This window comes from Geotrypetes seraphini, chromosome 3 (assembly GCF_902459505.1).
Source record: "Geotrypetes seraphini chromosome 3, aGeoSer1.1, whole genome shotgun sequence".
Classification (NCBI taxonomy): domain Eukaryota; kingdom Metazoa; phylum Chordata; class Amphibia; order Gymnophiona; family Dermophiidae; genus Geotrypetes; species Geotrypetes seraphini.
In genome coordinates, this window is record NC_047086.1 from 105,107,343 (window position 1) to 105,124,705 (window position 17,363).

Here is a 17,363-nt window from a genome sequence, read left to right on the forward strand (position 1 = left end):
TTCAGATCATTCTTTAAGCTTTGCTAGGTCCTTCCTCATGTTATTCAAACCATCTGGGGTGTCTACACTATTGCAAATTTTGGTATCATCATCATTTCTTTATTCATGTTCACTAGGTTTTGGTCTATTATTATTATTTATAGCATTTATATATCACTTATAACTTAAGTGGTGTACATTCAGGTACTCTCAAGCATTCTCCCCTATCTGTCCTGGCAGGCTCACACTCTATCTAATGTACCTAGGGCAATGGGGGGATTAAGTGACTTGCCCAGGGTCACAAGGAGCAGCATGGGTTTGAGCCCACAACCTCAGGGTATTAATGGAGGCGCCATTTTTCTCCTCCACCCTTCCTCCCCATAATGACAATCACGTCTCTCCACTCTCCCCCTGTGGTAACTGGCAATGCTCTCCTCCACTCTCCACCTCCCCCACCAGCCATATGACTGGATTTCTTATGGTTATAGAGCTGAGCTGATACAGGTCCTTGAGCATCTGCACATGCTCAAAGACTTGAATATCTGGATTTCATGTTTAGAATACTGCAACTCACTATATAAAGGCGTCACGCAGAAAGAAATCAGACGCTTGCAAGTTATACAAAACAGGGCAATAAAACTTATTGGAAATGCGAAAAAAATATGACCGTGTCACACCGCTTCTGATAAAAGCTCACTGGCTCCTAATTCCACACAGAATAACCTATAAAATCATACTTTTAACATTCAAAATGCTCTATAACAACCAGCCAGAATTCTTAAACAGTTTTCGCACTCCCTACACCCCAGCTAGATCACAATCACAAAATCTTTGAACGGTTCCATCCCTCCATATTATTAGCACTGCACAAACAACAGCCCCATCTCTTTGGAACTCATTACCCCCGGAACTACGGGACGAACCCATGCTAGATCGTTTCAGAGGAAAACCAAAACGTTTCTTTTGGGCTCCTTTTACGAAAGTGCACTAGTGTCTTTAGCTCATGCACTGGATTAGCGCACGCTAGCTGAAAGACTACCGCCTGCTCAAGAGGAGGCGGTAGCGGCTAGTGTGTGCGGCAATTTAGCACGCGCTATTCCGCGCGTTAAGGCCCCAAAGCGCCTTTGTAAAAGGAGCCCTTTATAGATGACTTCAACCTCTAATGCACTTACCTTATGAAACATCTTCATTTCGGCTTTGGTTATCAGATGGGATCTCCCTTCCTTTTGTGTTTCCCCTATATGGCTCTCTTTCCTATTTTATAATGCAATCCTTTACCTTAATCCAGGGGTCTCAAAGTCCCTCCTTGAGGGCCGCAATCCAGTCGGGTTTTCAGGGTTTCCCCAATGAATATGCATGAGATCTATGTGCATGCGCTGCCTTTAATGCATATTCATTGGGGAAATCCTGAAAACCCGACTGGATTGCGGCCCTCGAGGGACTTTGAGATCCCTGTTTAATCCTATCGTTCCAGTAGCTCCTGTATGCTTTAATGTATGTTACCCTATTTTATGTACAAACCGCTTAGAAGACTGATAGGCGGTATACACATTTTTATTAAACTTGAATATCTACGTATGCTCAAGGCCTTGCACCAGCCCAGTGCCAGAACCACGAGAAAAGATACAAAGAGAGAACCAGTCATTGCAGAGGGAGGTGGAGGTCAGCAACGCCAGTTACTGCTGTTATTCGAAGAATCTAAAGCTAGCTTTTAAGATGAAATTTACAGGGTTTATTGATGCTGAAACAGGGATGTGGGCAATTATTAGAGATGGGCTATTCTTGGAAACAAATAACGGCATATGCCAAATGTGTCCCTAAGTTTTGGCACACTATATGGAATGAGTGGGATCATTTGTCAGGCATCATTTTGAAATTTACACTTAAAAGCAGGGCGTTTTGGGAAGGGGTAAAACGCGGACCTCATGGACCTGACGGACCTCGCGGATCTAAACCCGTACGGCCTTAAAAATCTGAGGTCCGTGTCAGTCCGGTGTCCGTGCCACTTGTAGTTTCTGTCGCTGACAGACCTTGATGAGATTTTAGCGCTGACGGATCCGTCTCAGCATAGGGAGGGAAAAGTGTTAGGATCCGTCAGCGCTAAAATCTCTTCGAGGTCTGTCAGAGCCAGAGACTAGTGCTGGAGTTTGAAGACTTCTTTTCCATAACGCATGTCCAAAACCTATGTCCCTGCTCTCTTGGCTTCTGCTCTGCCGCTCCAGCACTAGTCTCTGGCTCTGAGAGACCTCGAAAAGATTTTAGCGCTGACGGATCCTAACACTTTTCTCTCCCTATGCTGAGATGGATCCATCAGCGCTAAAATCTCAAGGTCTGTCAGCGACAGAAACTACAAGCGGCACGAACACCGGACCGACACGGACCTCAGATTTTTAAGGCCGTACGGATTTAGATCCGCGAGGTCCATCAGGTCCGTGAGGTCCGCGTTTTACCCCTTCCCGGGCGTTTTGCTATAGAAAGGAAGTTCTGGAACTGGACAGCGTGGAACGAGGTTTGGGCACAATCAAGAGTAACTTGAAATATTTATTCACATAAAGGGTGGTAGTTGCATCTCTCACACACCCACAACCCTCTGCTGCAGAGCAGGAGACACTGGATTTTTCAAGGGGTCACTGAGTGTGTGTGCTTGTGGATAGCATAGTAACATAGTAACATAGTAACATAGTAGATGACGGCAGATAAAGACCCGAATGGTCCATCCAGTCTGCCCAACCTGATTCAATTTAAAATTTTTTTTTTTTTTTTTTTCTTCTTAGCTATTTCTGGGCGAGAATCCAAAGCTTTACCCGGTACTGTGCTTGGGTTCCAACTGCCGAAATCTCTGTTAAGACTTACTCCAGCCCATCTACACCCTCCCAGCCATTGAAGCCCTCCCCTGCCCATCCTCCTCCAAACGGCCATACACAGACACAGACCGTACAAGTCTGCCCAGTAACTGGCCTAGTTCAATCTTTAATATTATTTTCTGATTCTAAATCTTCTGTGTTCATCCCACGCTTCTTTGAACTCAGTCACAGTTTTACTCTCCACCACCTCTCCCGGGAGCGCATTCCAGGCATCCACCACCCTCTCCGTAAAGTAGAATTTCCTAACATTGCCCCTGAATCTACCACCCCTCAACCTCAAATTATGTCCTCTGGTTTTACCATTTTCCTTTCTCTGGAAAAGATTTTGTTCTACGTTAATACCCTTTAAGTATTTGAACGTCTGAATCATATCTCCCCTGTCTCTCCTTTCCTCTAGGGTATACATATTCAGGGCTTCCAGTCTCTCCTCATATGTCTTCTGGTGCAAGCCTCCTATCATTTTCGTCGCCCTCCTCTAGCAGAGATCTCTAGCAGAGATTAGTGGGATGAATTGGAGGCCCCTTTGCCCGAGTGTGAGAGGGAACAGTATAAAAGGGGAGTGAGGAGTAAGATCTAGGCTTTTGGTTATCCTGATCTCCCGCCAGAGCCCTAGTATTGAGGGAGACTCCTGAAATACTGACTGCTTGTGGAGGAAAATCTGAGAAGGTTTGCTAAAAGAGCAGACAACAGAATTGGAAAGAGAGTGGAACTGTGAGGAGATATAAAGGGATCATTAAGAGAGGCCAGAACAAAGGAAAACAGCGAGTGAACAGGCTCTGTGTGAGACAGCACCTGTGTGGAGTATTTCAGCTTGGTGGGAAAGAGAGTGGAACCCGGGAGAGAAGAAGGATTTGAGTGAAGAGACTGGGGAAACATTTGCGAAACCAATTTCAATATTTCCATACTTGAAGAACTTGTAGTTAGTTTACAAGTGCATTGACTCTTCAATCAAGTTTAAGTACAAGTTCCAGTTGTCAATTGTACCTTGGTCTCAGTTTGATTCCTTTACACCAGAGGACAAATGAATGTGATTGAGTCCCAGGATTGGGGTCCTTCGGCCTTCTGAAATAAGTCAGGTCCCGGCCTATGCCCAGCTTGAGAGGCTTAAAAAAAACAAAAACACTCCAGCCAGAGACACACACAAAAATATCTCTTTATGTGCGTCCCAAAGCCAGGTTCCTGATCTGTAGAGCTGGAGGAAGCCCATTGACTGAACACCAGTGAGACAAGAGTTACACATAGTACAACTTTTCAGCTGAGAGGCTGCTAGGAAAAGTTTGGAGCAAGAAAAGAGAATCCACGGAAGTATGATCTACCCTAGCAGGGAGAATAGACAAATTGGATTTACCTTTAGGCTTTGTTTGCTGTCAGTCTCCCTTTTTTCGAGTTAAATGACTTAAGGCTAACAAAAAAGGAGAACCATTTTTTTTTAAGTACTGTTCATCCTCTGCATCTGGAACAATTTTAGGCAAGCGTAACTATAAATTTAATTTGCTTTTTGTCTGATTTGTTTTAATTTTTTGTTTTGACGGTTCAACCAGTCTAACCAATTTTTTTTTTTTCTTGTCTGAATTTACAAGGGATCAGTGTAAAACCACAGCCTAAGCGCACCAGATGTGTAAACAGGTGCCCCACCCCCCTTCAGTACCTGTTGGGACGCAGTGAGGGAAAGAAAATCGATTTTGACAAAGTTTACAGGAAGGCTGAAGACTCTCGCCCGTTGCCCGTGCGAGGGCTGCCAGGGGGCGCTGTGCCCCGGCCGGCCGCTAAGATCTCGCACACATTATTAAGCGCAATCTTAAAAAAAAAAAAAGGCAACGGGGGGAGTTCCCAAAGCCATCAAACCCCCTCCAAGTTTCTCATTCCCGTGCAGAGAGCGCTGATAAAATGGATCTAAGGCAGGCTGCGGCTCTTTGCGTCTGGGGGCTGAGCGTCTGCCTTTGGGTCGGCGAGAGTCCGCAGGCTGCGGCGGTGCGGGGAGCCCGGCAGCCCGCCGGGGCATGGCCGCTGCACCCTTCTCTCCTGCTTGGCACCCTTCGCAGGGAGGCACCGAGAAGAAAGGAGGCTTTCAGGAGGAGATCCGTGGTACCCCACGAGTACATGCTATCCCTCTACAAGACTCTGTCTGAGCTAGGACTGAACGGCAGCTTAAGCCGCGGACGGAGCCGGGCTAACACCGTCACCAGCTTTGTGGACCAAGGCAAAGGTGAGCGATAGAGTCAGAAGACTCGGGCACCTGGCGCGGTTCTACTTCGAGTATAGACCGAGGCGAGAGGCGGCTTGCTCCGGGGGGGGGGGGGGGGAGGGGGGCTGGGTTGATTTTCAGACCTCTCGGGTGATTTGTAAAAACTACTGGTTGGATGCATGCAGAAAGTTAGAACCAAAACGGTCCGGCCTGATTTGACCCGTCCTCGTCCGAGCTTGCAGATAAAACGGGAAGTGGATGGCCGAGCTGGGCTAATAGCAGGTTGGGGGGGGCTCATTGGGTCAAGGTGCTCCAAAGTTTAAAAAAAAAAAAATCGTTGTAGGCAAGAGCAGCTGCTCTAAGCTCACAAAATAAGAGTGAGAGTAACGGTTTCTAGATGGCTTTCAGGTATTTTTTTGATTAACCCCTCCCCCACCCCAACAAAAGTTAATTATCATCTGTAGTTTATTAAAACTCAAAAAAAAAACAAAAAAAAAGAATTTTGGAAATGTTCAGTATGGCAAGGCGCAGTCCAGTAATAGGTGCCAGTGGAAAAACTATCAAGGGAGCGTGATGGATGATTGCCAGATACAGGTGGCGACAGGATGGCAATGAAGGCAAAGAGCCCGGTAGCCTGAACAGCCCTGAAGAAGAATGCGATGGTATCAGGTGGGGCGGCAGGGACCTAGAGACCTCCCCAGAGGTCTGGCTGCGTCTTCTGGCAGAATACGGGGCATAAGGAAAGTCCCTCGATTGCAAGCCAGGTCTAAGCTCCATCCCTATCCACAATCTCCAATATATTTATAGAAAAGACACCACAAGCCACTCGCATCTATCCAGGCTGCCTAGCTCTGCACATGGAGCTGTGCAGCAGGAAAAGATCACTACCCCCCCAAAAAAAAAAAAAAAAACCAAAACAAAACAAAAAAAACAACAAACCTTTCAACCCCAAGAAATAAAAGTTAAGGCAATATATTTTCCAACATATCTTTCGTCTCTGCATGTTATGAACCACGAGATCTTACATTTGCTGGAGAGGTGGGCCCCACGGATCTTAACTGCATGTCCTTAAAACTCTGAGGTCCTTGCCACTTTTAGTCTCAGCCTAGGTTATGGCTCTGACAGACCTCTGTGACAATTTAGCTCCGACGGATCCTAATGCTTTTCCCTCCCTATGCTGAGACAAAAAGTGGCAAAACTTTTGCCCTAAGGTCTGTGTCACTTTTAGTTTCAGCATAGGGAGGGAAAAACATTAGAATCCTTCAAAGCTAAATTATCACAGAGGTCTGTCAGAGCCATAACCTAGGAGGCTGAGACTAAAAGTGGCACGGACCTCAGAGTTTTAAGGACATGCAGTTAAGATCTGTGTGGTCCGTGTTTTACCCCTTCCCACCCCACTGCACTCTGGCACGGGCCTGTAGCACCACAAGAGGCATTACGAAAAAATGAAGACTTCGCAGACTACCAGAATGATGGGGGCATCAGTTAAAAATGTCCTAGGCAGGGGACATTCACCCCTCCACTTTCCCCCACCCAAAAAAACCTTCCTCAAACAGGAACCAATATTCTCATCTCACAGATTATTTTACATTTAAAATGCTTCTAGTGAAATTATCAGAGGTTATATGAATGAACGCAAACCCCCTCCCAGTAATTCAAATGGTAGTTTTGAAAAATACTGTAACTGTATATGATGGGAATATTGAGATACTTTTTAAACGCAGGGGCCCAGAAGGCTCCCGCTATAACAGACTTTAAAACATTCAAAATCACTGTGATCATCGGTCTGTGTTTTGGTCTGTGCCTCTTGTTCAGGCAAAGCCCAATCAGTCCCACCGTTCTGGACTCTCCTCCCATCCAAATCTTTCCGTCCTTTGCACCAGGAACGAACAAGAAAATAGTGCCAAACCTTTAAATGATGTCTTTTAAAATGGCCATTAAAGTTGCCTAAAAGAATTTTTCTGAGCCTGCCGCCCGGCCCTATGTGAGAGCTGACTTTGATTCTTCTGCCAGATAGTTAAAATTTGTGCGACCTCTTTCAGAGGCTACAGTTGTTTTGCTCTGTGGTTTCCATCTGGATTTGATTAATCTTTATTAAAGTCATTATAACAGTCAGATCTAGAAAGAAAAGAGGCTAATATTGGGTGGAAATGCGAATTATTGCAATGTGGCAACCCAGAAAGCAGAATGGAGCGGAAAGGTGAGTCGGTTCTGGTTCGTCTTCAGGCTTACACTGGGGGGGGGGGGGGGGTGTTCAGAGATCTTAATCACTGGGACAGTGAGTCCGCACTACAATTCTGCTGCAAGCGCACTGCCACTTCCACACTCAGAGCTGTTTTTTTTTTTTTTTTTAGAGGGGGAGGACTTTTTACAGTCGAAAGAAGAATTCTCTGCTGTGATTTTGCAGCTAAGGACCCTACAGCCAGTTATTCCTAAGTGCAGATATCTTACACCCTGGCAAAACTGATTTATTTATAAAGAAATACAACATAAAAAGCCAAAATGAAACAGCAGGAAATATGTATTAAAAAACAGGCAACTACAAGGGTCCGCAGAAAAGTTTTCAGCCCAACCAAGCAGAGCATGATGAGGAGTCAAACTTTACAAGTTATTCCACATTTTTCTTGACACTTTTCGTTTCAATGATATGAAACGAAACGTTTCAATGATATGAAATGAAACGAAAAGTGTCAAGAAGAGCGTGGAATATAATTTGGAAGTTTCATGGCTCCACATCATTCTCTTCTTGTTTGGGCTGAAAACTTTTCTGCGGCCCCTTGTAGTTGCCTATTTTTTAATACATATTTCCTGCTGTTTCATTTTGGCTTTTTATGTTTTATTTCTTTATAAATAAACCAGTTTTGCCAGGGTGTAGGATATCTGCACGTAGGAATAACAAGAATAAGTGGTTGGGCTGAGAACTTTTTTATGTTCCGTCTATCGCATTGCATCCCTGTTAGAGCTAAAAAAAATTGTTATAAACGACAAAGTAGAATCGGGACCCTAATTGAGTTATTGCAGGATTCTGATGAAGAGACATGACCCAAGATTCTCTGCCAGGAGGGTATAATGCAGAAGGCCGCTTGAACGAGAGAGTTATAATTTATAAGAGAAAGGAAAGATGCAAAAATATTTCAGATGCATGAAATAATAATAATTAAAAAAAAAAAAATCACTCAATGTTCAAAAAGGAATTGTCTTTGTCCACTATTATAAATCTCGAAACTACATGGCAGGATACAGTGAAGTCTAGCCTACATTAAACTTTCAGATTAAGGACACGTTTTTCTGGTGCTCGCATGTCATCGTTCAACTCGGTTTTGGGGAAAACCTAATTAAGAGCCACCAAACGCAACAGACCAAGAACTCTATCTGAGGGCAATGTGCAGCAGTGAAGCCATTAAGAGAGCTGGCCCTACCTTGAAAGGCATTATTGATCAGACCCAAGGTAAATTATTATCAGTTGGAGTACATTGTTACTATTGCTTTAGTCAACCCCAGTCACTTGAAGTCTGAGGTAAAAAGAAACCAGATGACCTCTTCAAAGGGAGCGCCTTATCTTGGTCCTGCAGGAATTTTGAGCTCGTCTCCAGCTTCACAGATTACTGAAGAAACCCAGCAAGGACTCAAACGACTCGGCTACCTCAGCTCCTCTTCCAAGTCATCCGGAAGAGCAGATCTCTGCCTCCTCGACTTCAAAATCTCCAGAGGCAGGGGGAATCTGAGGGAAGATAAAATAAAACCCACCATTCTTTGCTAGTTCTGGCTTTTCAACTACAGACCTTCTCGGACAGTGCAAATGTTCTAATTACAATACAGAGATTCATAGTGACCTTCTAGACCAGAGATCCCCAACCCTGTCCTGGAGGATCACCAACCACTCAGGTTTTCAGGATAACCCTAATGAATATGCATGGAAAAGATTTGCATGCCTCCACTATATGCAACTTTTTCTCATGCATATTCATTAGGGAATCCCGAAAACCCGACTGGCTGGTGGTCCTCCAGGACAGGGTTGGGGACCACTGTTCTAGACCACTTCCTAAATCCAAAATCTAAATGCGAGTGAATCGCACCCTGAAACCCTTTCTGTGTCTAGTAGTGCATTAATGCATCTAGGAAAGAGGGTCTTTTCAAGAAAGCTTTCCCCCTCCCCCTTTTTGGGGCACTTTTTTTTTCTTTTTACCTTGGTGCAGGATTTCAACAAATTTCATCCGTTCGTCTATATATCTTTGGTTAAGATATACTATTTATTATTGCGTGCACTTTAATGTTCAAAAGTTAACATTTTAGTTACTCAGAAAAATGCAGCTGGTTTCCCATTGGACATATATATTTGTAAACCTACCAGCTCTAATGAACCTAAATAATCAGATGCATCTTGCAAAAGTTAACTTCAACCGTCAAATGCGTTTGATATGACAAAGGGTAGAAAATATGAAGATCCCCATCCAAAAGTCGTTATTTAAGCATACTGTATTCTAAAAAGGTATGCACCAATTACTTCCAGTGCCTTGAAACTGGTAAAGCTGTTTAGTGACTTTGATGCTATTTAAATATTTTTGTCGTCTGATTTAGAAACCGAGTCACAGCGGACTTATTTATTTAAACACCACTTATATCCTAAGTGGTTTACATTCATTACATTACATTAGGGACTTCTATTCCGCATATACCTTGCAGTTCAAGTCGGATTACAAAAGAGCTAACTGGACATTTCCAGTGAAGTTACAACAGTTTTGGGGTTTTTTTGTTTCAAGGGAAGAGAGGTACCTGGATTAATTCTGGAAGAACTTGCAAATTGGATATTAAATTCAGGCACTTTATCGTATTTCCTTATCTGTCCTGGTGGGCTCAAACTCCAGTGTACCTGGGGCAATGAGGGGATTAAGTGACCTGCTCAGGGTCACAAGGAGCAGCGAAGGATTTGAACCCGCAACCTCAGGGTGCTGAGGCTGTAGCTCTAACCACTACACCAAAAACGTCAGGAGAAAAATCAGAAGTGTAAAGCAGGACAACACTTTATAATATAATTTAGCTGTATTAAACAGAGAGCAAGTAGCGCTAGGATGAGGCTACTTTATTTTTGTATTTGTTTGTTTTAAATACGACCGGTTTATTTTCTGATGGGTTGTGGTAGCTGGAAAGTGGGCCCTCGAAGGAAAAATTTGGGAGCCAAAGGGAATTGGTAAAACGCGGACCTGACGGACCTAAACTCGCACGTCCTTAAAAATCTGAGGTAGTTTCTGGCTCTGACAGACCTTGGTGACAATTTAGCTCTGACGGATCCGTCTCAGCATAGGGAGGGAAAAGTATTAGGATCCGTCAGCGCTAAAATGTCACCGAGGTCTGTCAGAGCCTGAGACTAGTGCTGGGAGGCTCTAAAACGAATCCTTTAAGCTGGTTTCCTGCAGCCCCAGTAAATTAAAAAAAATCTGAGGTCTGCGGCTCTGACAGACCTCGATGACATTGTAGCGCTGACGGATCCTAATACTTTTGCCTCCCTATGCTGAGACGGATCCGTCAGCGCTAAATTGTCACCGAGGTCTGTCAGAGCCAGAAACTAACTACAAGCGACACGGACCTCAGATTTTTAAGGACGTGCAGGTTTAGATCCGCGAGGTCCGTCAGGTCCGCGTTTTACCCCTTCCCGGAGCCAAAGTATTAAACCTTTCTGAACAAAAGTCCACGTTGAAAATATTCCCCACTGCGTAGGTTTCCAAACCTCTTTCCTCGCAAACTCAAGCTTTGGGCGGCTTCAGAATTGCGGTTTGTTTTCCTAGTCGCCATTCTCAAATTAATTTCCACCCTAAAGTTGACGTTACAGCTAAGCAACTGTTTCCTATGTCACGTTATTTCCATAAATATGGTCTTTACGTTAAAAAAAACCCTGCTCATTTCAGTTTTGCTTTATCTTTTCCAGATGAGCCACTAGTGGAGATCGGCGGCCAGAGATACTTGTTCGACGTCTCCAGCCTGCTCGAGAGGGAAGAAATTGTAGGCGCCGAACTGCGGATTTTACGAAAATACCCGGAGAACACGAGCCTAATTTTGTCCCAGGAAGGCAACCTGCACCAGCTCCTGCTCTACACTTGCCCCAGCAAAGAAGAGAAATCCAGGCTCTTGGACTCGAGGACCGCCGACATTTTGGACAGCGAGTTCTCCACGTGGGAAGTGTTCGACGTCCGCGAGTTCGTGCGAAAGCGAAAAGCAAAAGCCGGCGCGGATCAGTTGCTCTGCCTCTCCCTGAGGGTCGTCTCCGAGTCTTCCAAGAGGCTCCTGCAGCCCGTCCACGTGGGCTTCGGCCGCTCCAACCAGCAGCCTCAGGAGAAAGCCCTGCTGGTGGCGTCCTCCTTCTCCAGGAGAAAGGAAAGCCTGTTTAAGGAAATCCGCGACCAGATCAAGTCGCTGGCCAAGCCCAGGTTTCGCCACCCTCTAGACTCCGGCCGGCGGCGGCGGCGGAGGAGGACCACGCTCGCCGCCCGCTCGGGGGCCAAAGGGCCGGGCAAAAGGGCGAAAACGCGGTGCGGCAGGAAGGCCCTGCACGTCAACTTCAAAGAGCTGGGGTGGGACGACTGGATCATCGCCCCTCTGGATTACGAGGCGTACCACTGCGAGGGGCTCTGCGACTTCCCCTTGAGGTCCCACCTGGAGCCCACCAACCACGCCATCATCCAGACCCTGATGAACTCCATGGACCCGGAGTCCACCCCGCCCAGCTGCTGCGTCCCCTCCAAGCTCAGCCCCATCAGCATTTTGTACATTGACTCGGGCAACAACGTGGTTTACAAGCAGTACGAGGACATGGTGGTGGAAACCTGTGGATGCAGGTAGCAGGCCCTCGGGGAGGGGCCTGCTCGCCCAGCCTTTCTTCTCGGGCTGGTTTAAAAAAAAAACCAACCCAAAAACTTAAGAGGTAAGCCGATGCGATTGTAAGTGTGGGGGAGCCGACTGTCTGCAGCCCTCGAACAGAACTCGGTTGGGGGAAGGCCGAGGTATTTAAAAAAACAAACCCGAACTAGCTGTCATTGCTACTGACTTTTCAAGTGATATGTATATTTGGATATGCGAATCACATTTGCTTCGCCTGTTTCTGCAGAGACAGAAAAGAAAAAAAAAAAAAAAGGACCGAGCACTTTTATGAAAAATAAGCATCATTAAAATATATTGTTGCCATGAAATGACGCTTTGACTTTTAAAGCATTAAGTGTCATACCCATTTTAAAAACAACAGGAAAACATACATCATTGCTGGTAATGTACTTTTTTTTTTTTTTTTTAGTTGCCTGGTATTGTATCTGTTCTTGGAAAAGATTAAACAATTAACATCTCCTTTTTCTTGGGAGTAATTTCACACAGAAGAAATCAAGACACCAGCTGTCCGTAAAAGAGAAAGGCGCACAGCCTTTTTTCATATGGCATGTATTATTGGAGAAAATAGTTATTGTTAATTGTGCCGCTTAAATTACAGATGTTTTAACACTCTAGCTAGGAATTTAATTTGTCGACCAAAACGCTAGCGCCCTTTAAAACAAAAATTTGGTTCTGGATATTCAGACACTGGCTGGAAAACTCTTTGCTATTCAAATGGGAAAGATGAGTTATGCAATACAGCAAAAAACATGGGCAGTTGTTAACACCATTAAAAAAATTGAAAATGCCAGGAGGTCAAAACAACCAAAGACAAGAAACGAGTGAGATACATTTTTGAAGTCGAACATTTTTTCCTATAATTTTTTCAACCTCCACTTGCGTTCCTTCATTTGATTTAAAACTGAAGTCGCCACTTCCAAAATGTCCTCTTGCTGGAAATACCCCGTGCTAATAGGTACTGCTGAGATGTGCCATCCAAAGCCAGTAATTACCAACTTTCTCAGTCTAGCAATTATACCCTCCTTTACAAAGCCGTACTAGCGTTTTTAGCAACAGCTCGGACACTCATAGGGCATAGGAGCTGTTTAAAACTGGAAACTAAGACCGAATTAGCTACACCTGTGGTTTCAGTTTCACAAGGCCATTTGTCTGTCCAAACAGGGTTTTCAGTTAAAAATAAATTTTCAAGAAAATCATATTTTAATCCTAGAATGTTTATAGCTTTATACAAAAGACAAAATTCCTCAAAAATGAAGTCATATTTACAAATTGTATTCATCTCGTCTTATTCCACTTAGGGCTCCTTTTATCAAGGCGCGCTACGGGGGTTAGCGCGTCGGACATTTCATCACGCGCTAACCCCCGTGACAGCCTAAAATCCTAACGCCTCGTCAATGGAGACGTTAGGTACTAGCGCGGCAGGCGGTGTAATGCGCGTTAAACCGCTACCATGCCTTTGTAAAAGGACCCCCTTAGGCCTCACATTTCTGCATTCAATCATAGTGTAGGTAAATATCATACATTTGGTTCATAAATAATATTGCAAACACTTAGGGCCTCTTCTATTAAACTGCGCTAGCAGTTTCTAGCGCGAGGAGCCACACTGAATGGCCCGTCCTGCTCCCGACGCTCATAGAGTTCCTACGAGTGTTGGGAGCAGCGCGGGCCATTCAGTGCAGCTCTCTGCGCTAAAAATTGCTAGTGTAGTTTAATAGAAGAGGGGGTTAGGTTTGGGGTTTTTTTATTGCCAGCTACTGCAGTGAAAGCTCGGACGCTCAACAGAGGAGCTTTTAGAGCAGCGGCAGGCGATAAAAAAAAAATCTAATAGGGCCTTAATAGGAAGACTTGTTTTTCTTATACCTCCACAAAGCACCCACTTCCACAAAGTTTTCCAAAACACTACTCTATTCCCATACCTTTAAATTATTTGCTATCTAACAGATCCTTAAAAAGTACTTCTGGTACTTGAAGTACCCTTGGTCAAGTCACATGAGGGGGGAGAGGAGGGCTTATTTATACTAAGAGCATAACTTTTTACATTTTATTTTATATTTTAGGCAATTTTATTAACACACCTCAGATATTCTGCTTGGTAATATGAGCATAAGGACTAATGTTTAAAAGAAATAATAAAAGCAACACGATAACAAGAGTTAGCCAAATTAGTTTAGCACAGGGATCTCAAAGTCCCTCCTTGAAGGCCACAATCCAGTCGGGTTTTCAGGATTTCCCCAATGAATATGCATTGAAAGCAGTGCATGCGCATAGATCTCATGCATATTTATTGGGAAAATCCTGAAAACTCGACTGGATTGCGGCCCTCAAGGAGGGACTTTGCGACCCCTGGTTTAGCACAAGTTTTCTGCATCAGGGCCTACAGCAGGGGTGTCAAAGTCCCTCCTTGAGAGCCGCAATCCAGTCGGGTTTTCAGGATTTCCCCAATGAATATGCATGAGATCTATTTGCATGCATTGCTTTCATTGTATGCTAATAGATCTCATGCATATTCATTGGGGAAATCCTGAAAACCCGACTGGATTGCAGCCCTCGAAGAGGGACTTTGACCCCCCGGTCTACAGGAATAAAACAGGCCCTGCGGCAGATAACACTAGTACTGATACTTATACCTATAGCCAGTGGCATAATAAGGGGGGGGGGAGGGCGATCCACCCCAGGCAGCGTCTTGGCGGGCGCCGACATCCGTCGTCCTCTCCGCCCTCGCTCTTTCCCTGTCCCCACGTTCACGCGCTCCTTCCCTTCCCTGCACCTCTTTAACGTTCCCGGCGCAAGCATCAACCTCAGCCTGTTGATTGCACCAGTGTCGGCTCTTTCTCTGACGTCACTTCCTAGGCATGGGTCCAGGAAATGACAGAGGAAGAACCGACACTGGCATGAGCAACAGGTTGGGGTTGACAGGAGGGGGCGGGAAAGGAGCGGATGGGAGTGGGGGGGGGCAAAGGGCAGGGAAGGAGTGCCACAGTCCCAGGCGCCTCTCACTCACTGTCTATAGCCCTACCAGAAGCACACAACGCTATAGTATAAGAGCCCCCTTAATCTCCTATTAACTCAGGTACCCACGTGGGACTGGATTCTATATATGGTGCCTGAAAAATTGGTGTGGCAAAGAAACACGTTTAGTGGTATCCTATAAACTGTGGCTAAAGTTAACCACAGTTTATAGAATACTCTCATAAGGTGAAATTATATGAGTTGCCTAAAGTTAGGCATCTAAATTACCCCTCCCCCCACCTTTTACAAAACTGTGCAAGAGATTATTAGTGCCTGTTGGCACATTGAATACTCTGCGCTGCTCCGACATTAATGGTCGTAGAATTCCTATTAGTGTCGGAGCAGCGCAGAGCATTCAGCGCACCAGCCAGCGCTAGAAACGTCTTGCACAGTTTTGCAAAAGAGGGGGTTAATTAGAAAACTGGGTTCAATTATGAGCTTTAACAAGCTCATAACTGAAAAAAAAAAATTAATTGGGTGAAGGTGCCTATCTTTTTAGGCGCAATTCTACAAAGTTAAGCGCCTATCGCATAGAGCCTAATGGTGCTTAACTCCAAAGTAGGTGTGCTTAGGGATGGAGAAGGACTTAGGTGCCCCTAGGCGTGATTCCCTAAAGGAATTAGGCGCCTATAATGTAGGCCTTTAAACTCCTGGCCTACATTACAGGCACTGAAATTTTAAACTGGGCGTGATTCTGTAATAGGCGTCTAATTGTGATTGACAAGAGACAGGCTCCTATATAATAGGTGCCTTTCTTTTTTTATACACCATTTATAGAATTTCCCCCATAGTGGCCAACTCCAAGACAAATAATTAGGCATGACCAAGAAAAGGATTTGGGTGCCATTACACTGAAACCTTCCGTCTAATATGTTAGGAATTATTAGAAAAGGGATGGTAAACAAGACTAAGGGCTCTTTTTACTAAGGCGCCCTAGCGTTTTTAGCGCTTGCTTCAGATTAGCGTGCGCTGCCCCCTGCGCTACGCATAAAAACTAACACCAGCTCAATGGTGGTGTTAGCGTTTAGCGCAGCTTAGTAAAAGGGGCCTAAGAATGTTATAATATCTTTGTATTGCTCTATGGTGCGAACTCACCTTGAGTATTGTGTTCAATTCTGGTCACCTTATCTCAAAAAAGATATAGGGTATCTTCTATCAAACTGTCCCCGTCTTATTCTCTGCTTTAAATCCCATGTTGCACGCTGACATGTTTTCTAACTTTAGGAAATCACTTGGGGCTCTTTGTCTAAAGTGCGTTAGGCACTGGATTCAGTAAATGCTGCTCAAAATTTGGCGCTGAAAATACCAGCACTAAGGGGGAAATTCTGTAATGATGTCTAAAAAGATAGGCGCCTGCCTATAATGTAGGCACCTTGCAAGTGTCAATCACAGAATCACGTTTTGGAACGCCCCTGACGTGCCCACGGCCATGTTCCCTTTTGAGTTAGGTGCTAGTAGAGTTAGGTCCTCACAAGATAAACTACCGAGGTTAGCAAAAGTAGGAGCAAGTGTCTCGGAATACCACGCAAAGGTATCACTTGTTTTCACCTTAGACAAATGTAATAGGGTTCACGGAAGTTTCGCCCCCCACATTTCGCCCCCAGCAATTCGCCCCTCACATTTCGCCCCCCACATTTCGCCCCCAGACACATTTCGCCCCCACACATTTCGCCCCCACACATTTCGCCCCCCGGATGTTTTGCCCCCACACATTTCGCCCCCGCACATTTCGCCCCCACACATTTCGCCCCTGCATTCAACTAATATTTATACTTTGTTTAAAAACCAAAGTCCAACACCGAAGCCCTGCTGCCGGCCCTCAAAACATGCTGCTCTTGACGAGTGCCGTCTTGGGGATGCCGGGTCTCTGCAGCGAGGACAGCACGCTGGCAAAGGGGCCTCCCAGCGAGTCCGGGATGGATGTGATGCTGGCCCCGGGGCCCCCGGCCCAACCCTGGCTGCCACCGCCGCCAGCTCCTACTGCTGCCACAGCCGCTGCCGTCAAGCCGCCTGGTCCCGGAGCTACCTTGACCTGCTCGAGGGGTGAGCGGAAGGGAGGTCGCCCTTTCGTTATGGCGATCCCAAGAGAGAGGCAGCTTCCCTTCCTCCCCCCTCGACTGTTACTTCACCTTTGCGGCCGCCGGCTCCCGCGGCGATCAGGTCCTGTGTCCTCTCCTACGGCTGCTCGCTGGAGTGTGGGACCGCCGCCCGCGGGATGCCTGCATGGGGGAGTTGGGCCACTGCCGGGTAGGAAGTCGCCGGCCGGTGCAGGCTGTGCCGTGGGCCGCTGGCCCCGACGTGGTCGGGGGGTGGGTTGCGCCTGTCTTCTGCGGCCCATCTCCATGGGCTTCGCGGTGCCGCCGCCGTCTCCGGCTGCGCGGCGCGCTGGGAGGTGGGGTAGCTGGGTTTGGGCCGCTCAGCACGCGGCCACTGAGAGGGGACATATCCAGGGA

At 45.9% G+C, this 17,363-nt stretch overlaps 1 protein-coding gene across 5 annotated transcripts in view; it reads left to right on the forward strand.

The window, feature by feature from the left end:
* The first annotated feature begins 4,898 nt into the window (after nucleotides 1-4,898).
* GDF7 (growth differentiation factor 7) overlaps nucleotides 4,899-17,363 on the forward strand; it is a 201,138-nt gene continuing 188,673 nt past the window's right edge. For all 5 annotated transcript variants that reach the window (XM_033936411.1, XM_033936408.1, XM_033936407.1 and 2 more), the window contains exons 1-2: nucleotides 4,899-5,049; nucleotides 10,952-11,944. In XM_033936411.1, coding sequence (XP_033792302.1) covers nucleotides 4,944-5,049; nucleotides 10,952-11,862 — 1,017 coding nt within the window. In that variant the 5' untranslated portion in view covers nucleotides 4,899-4,943 and the 3' untranslated portion in view covers nucleotides 11,863-11,944. The remainder of the gene's footprint in view (nucleotides 5,050-10,951; nucleotides 11,945-17,363) is intronic.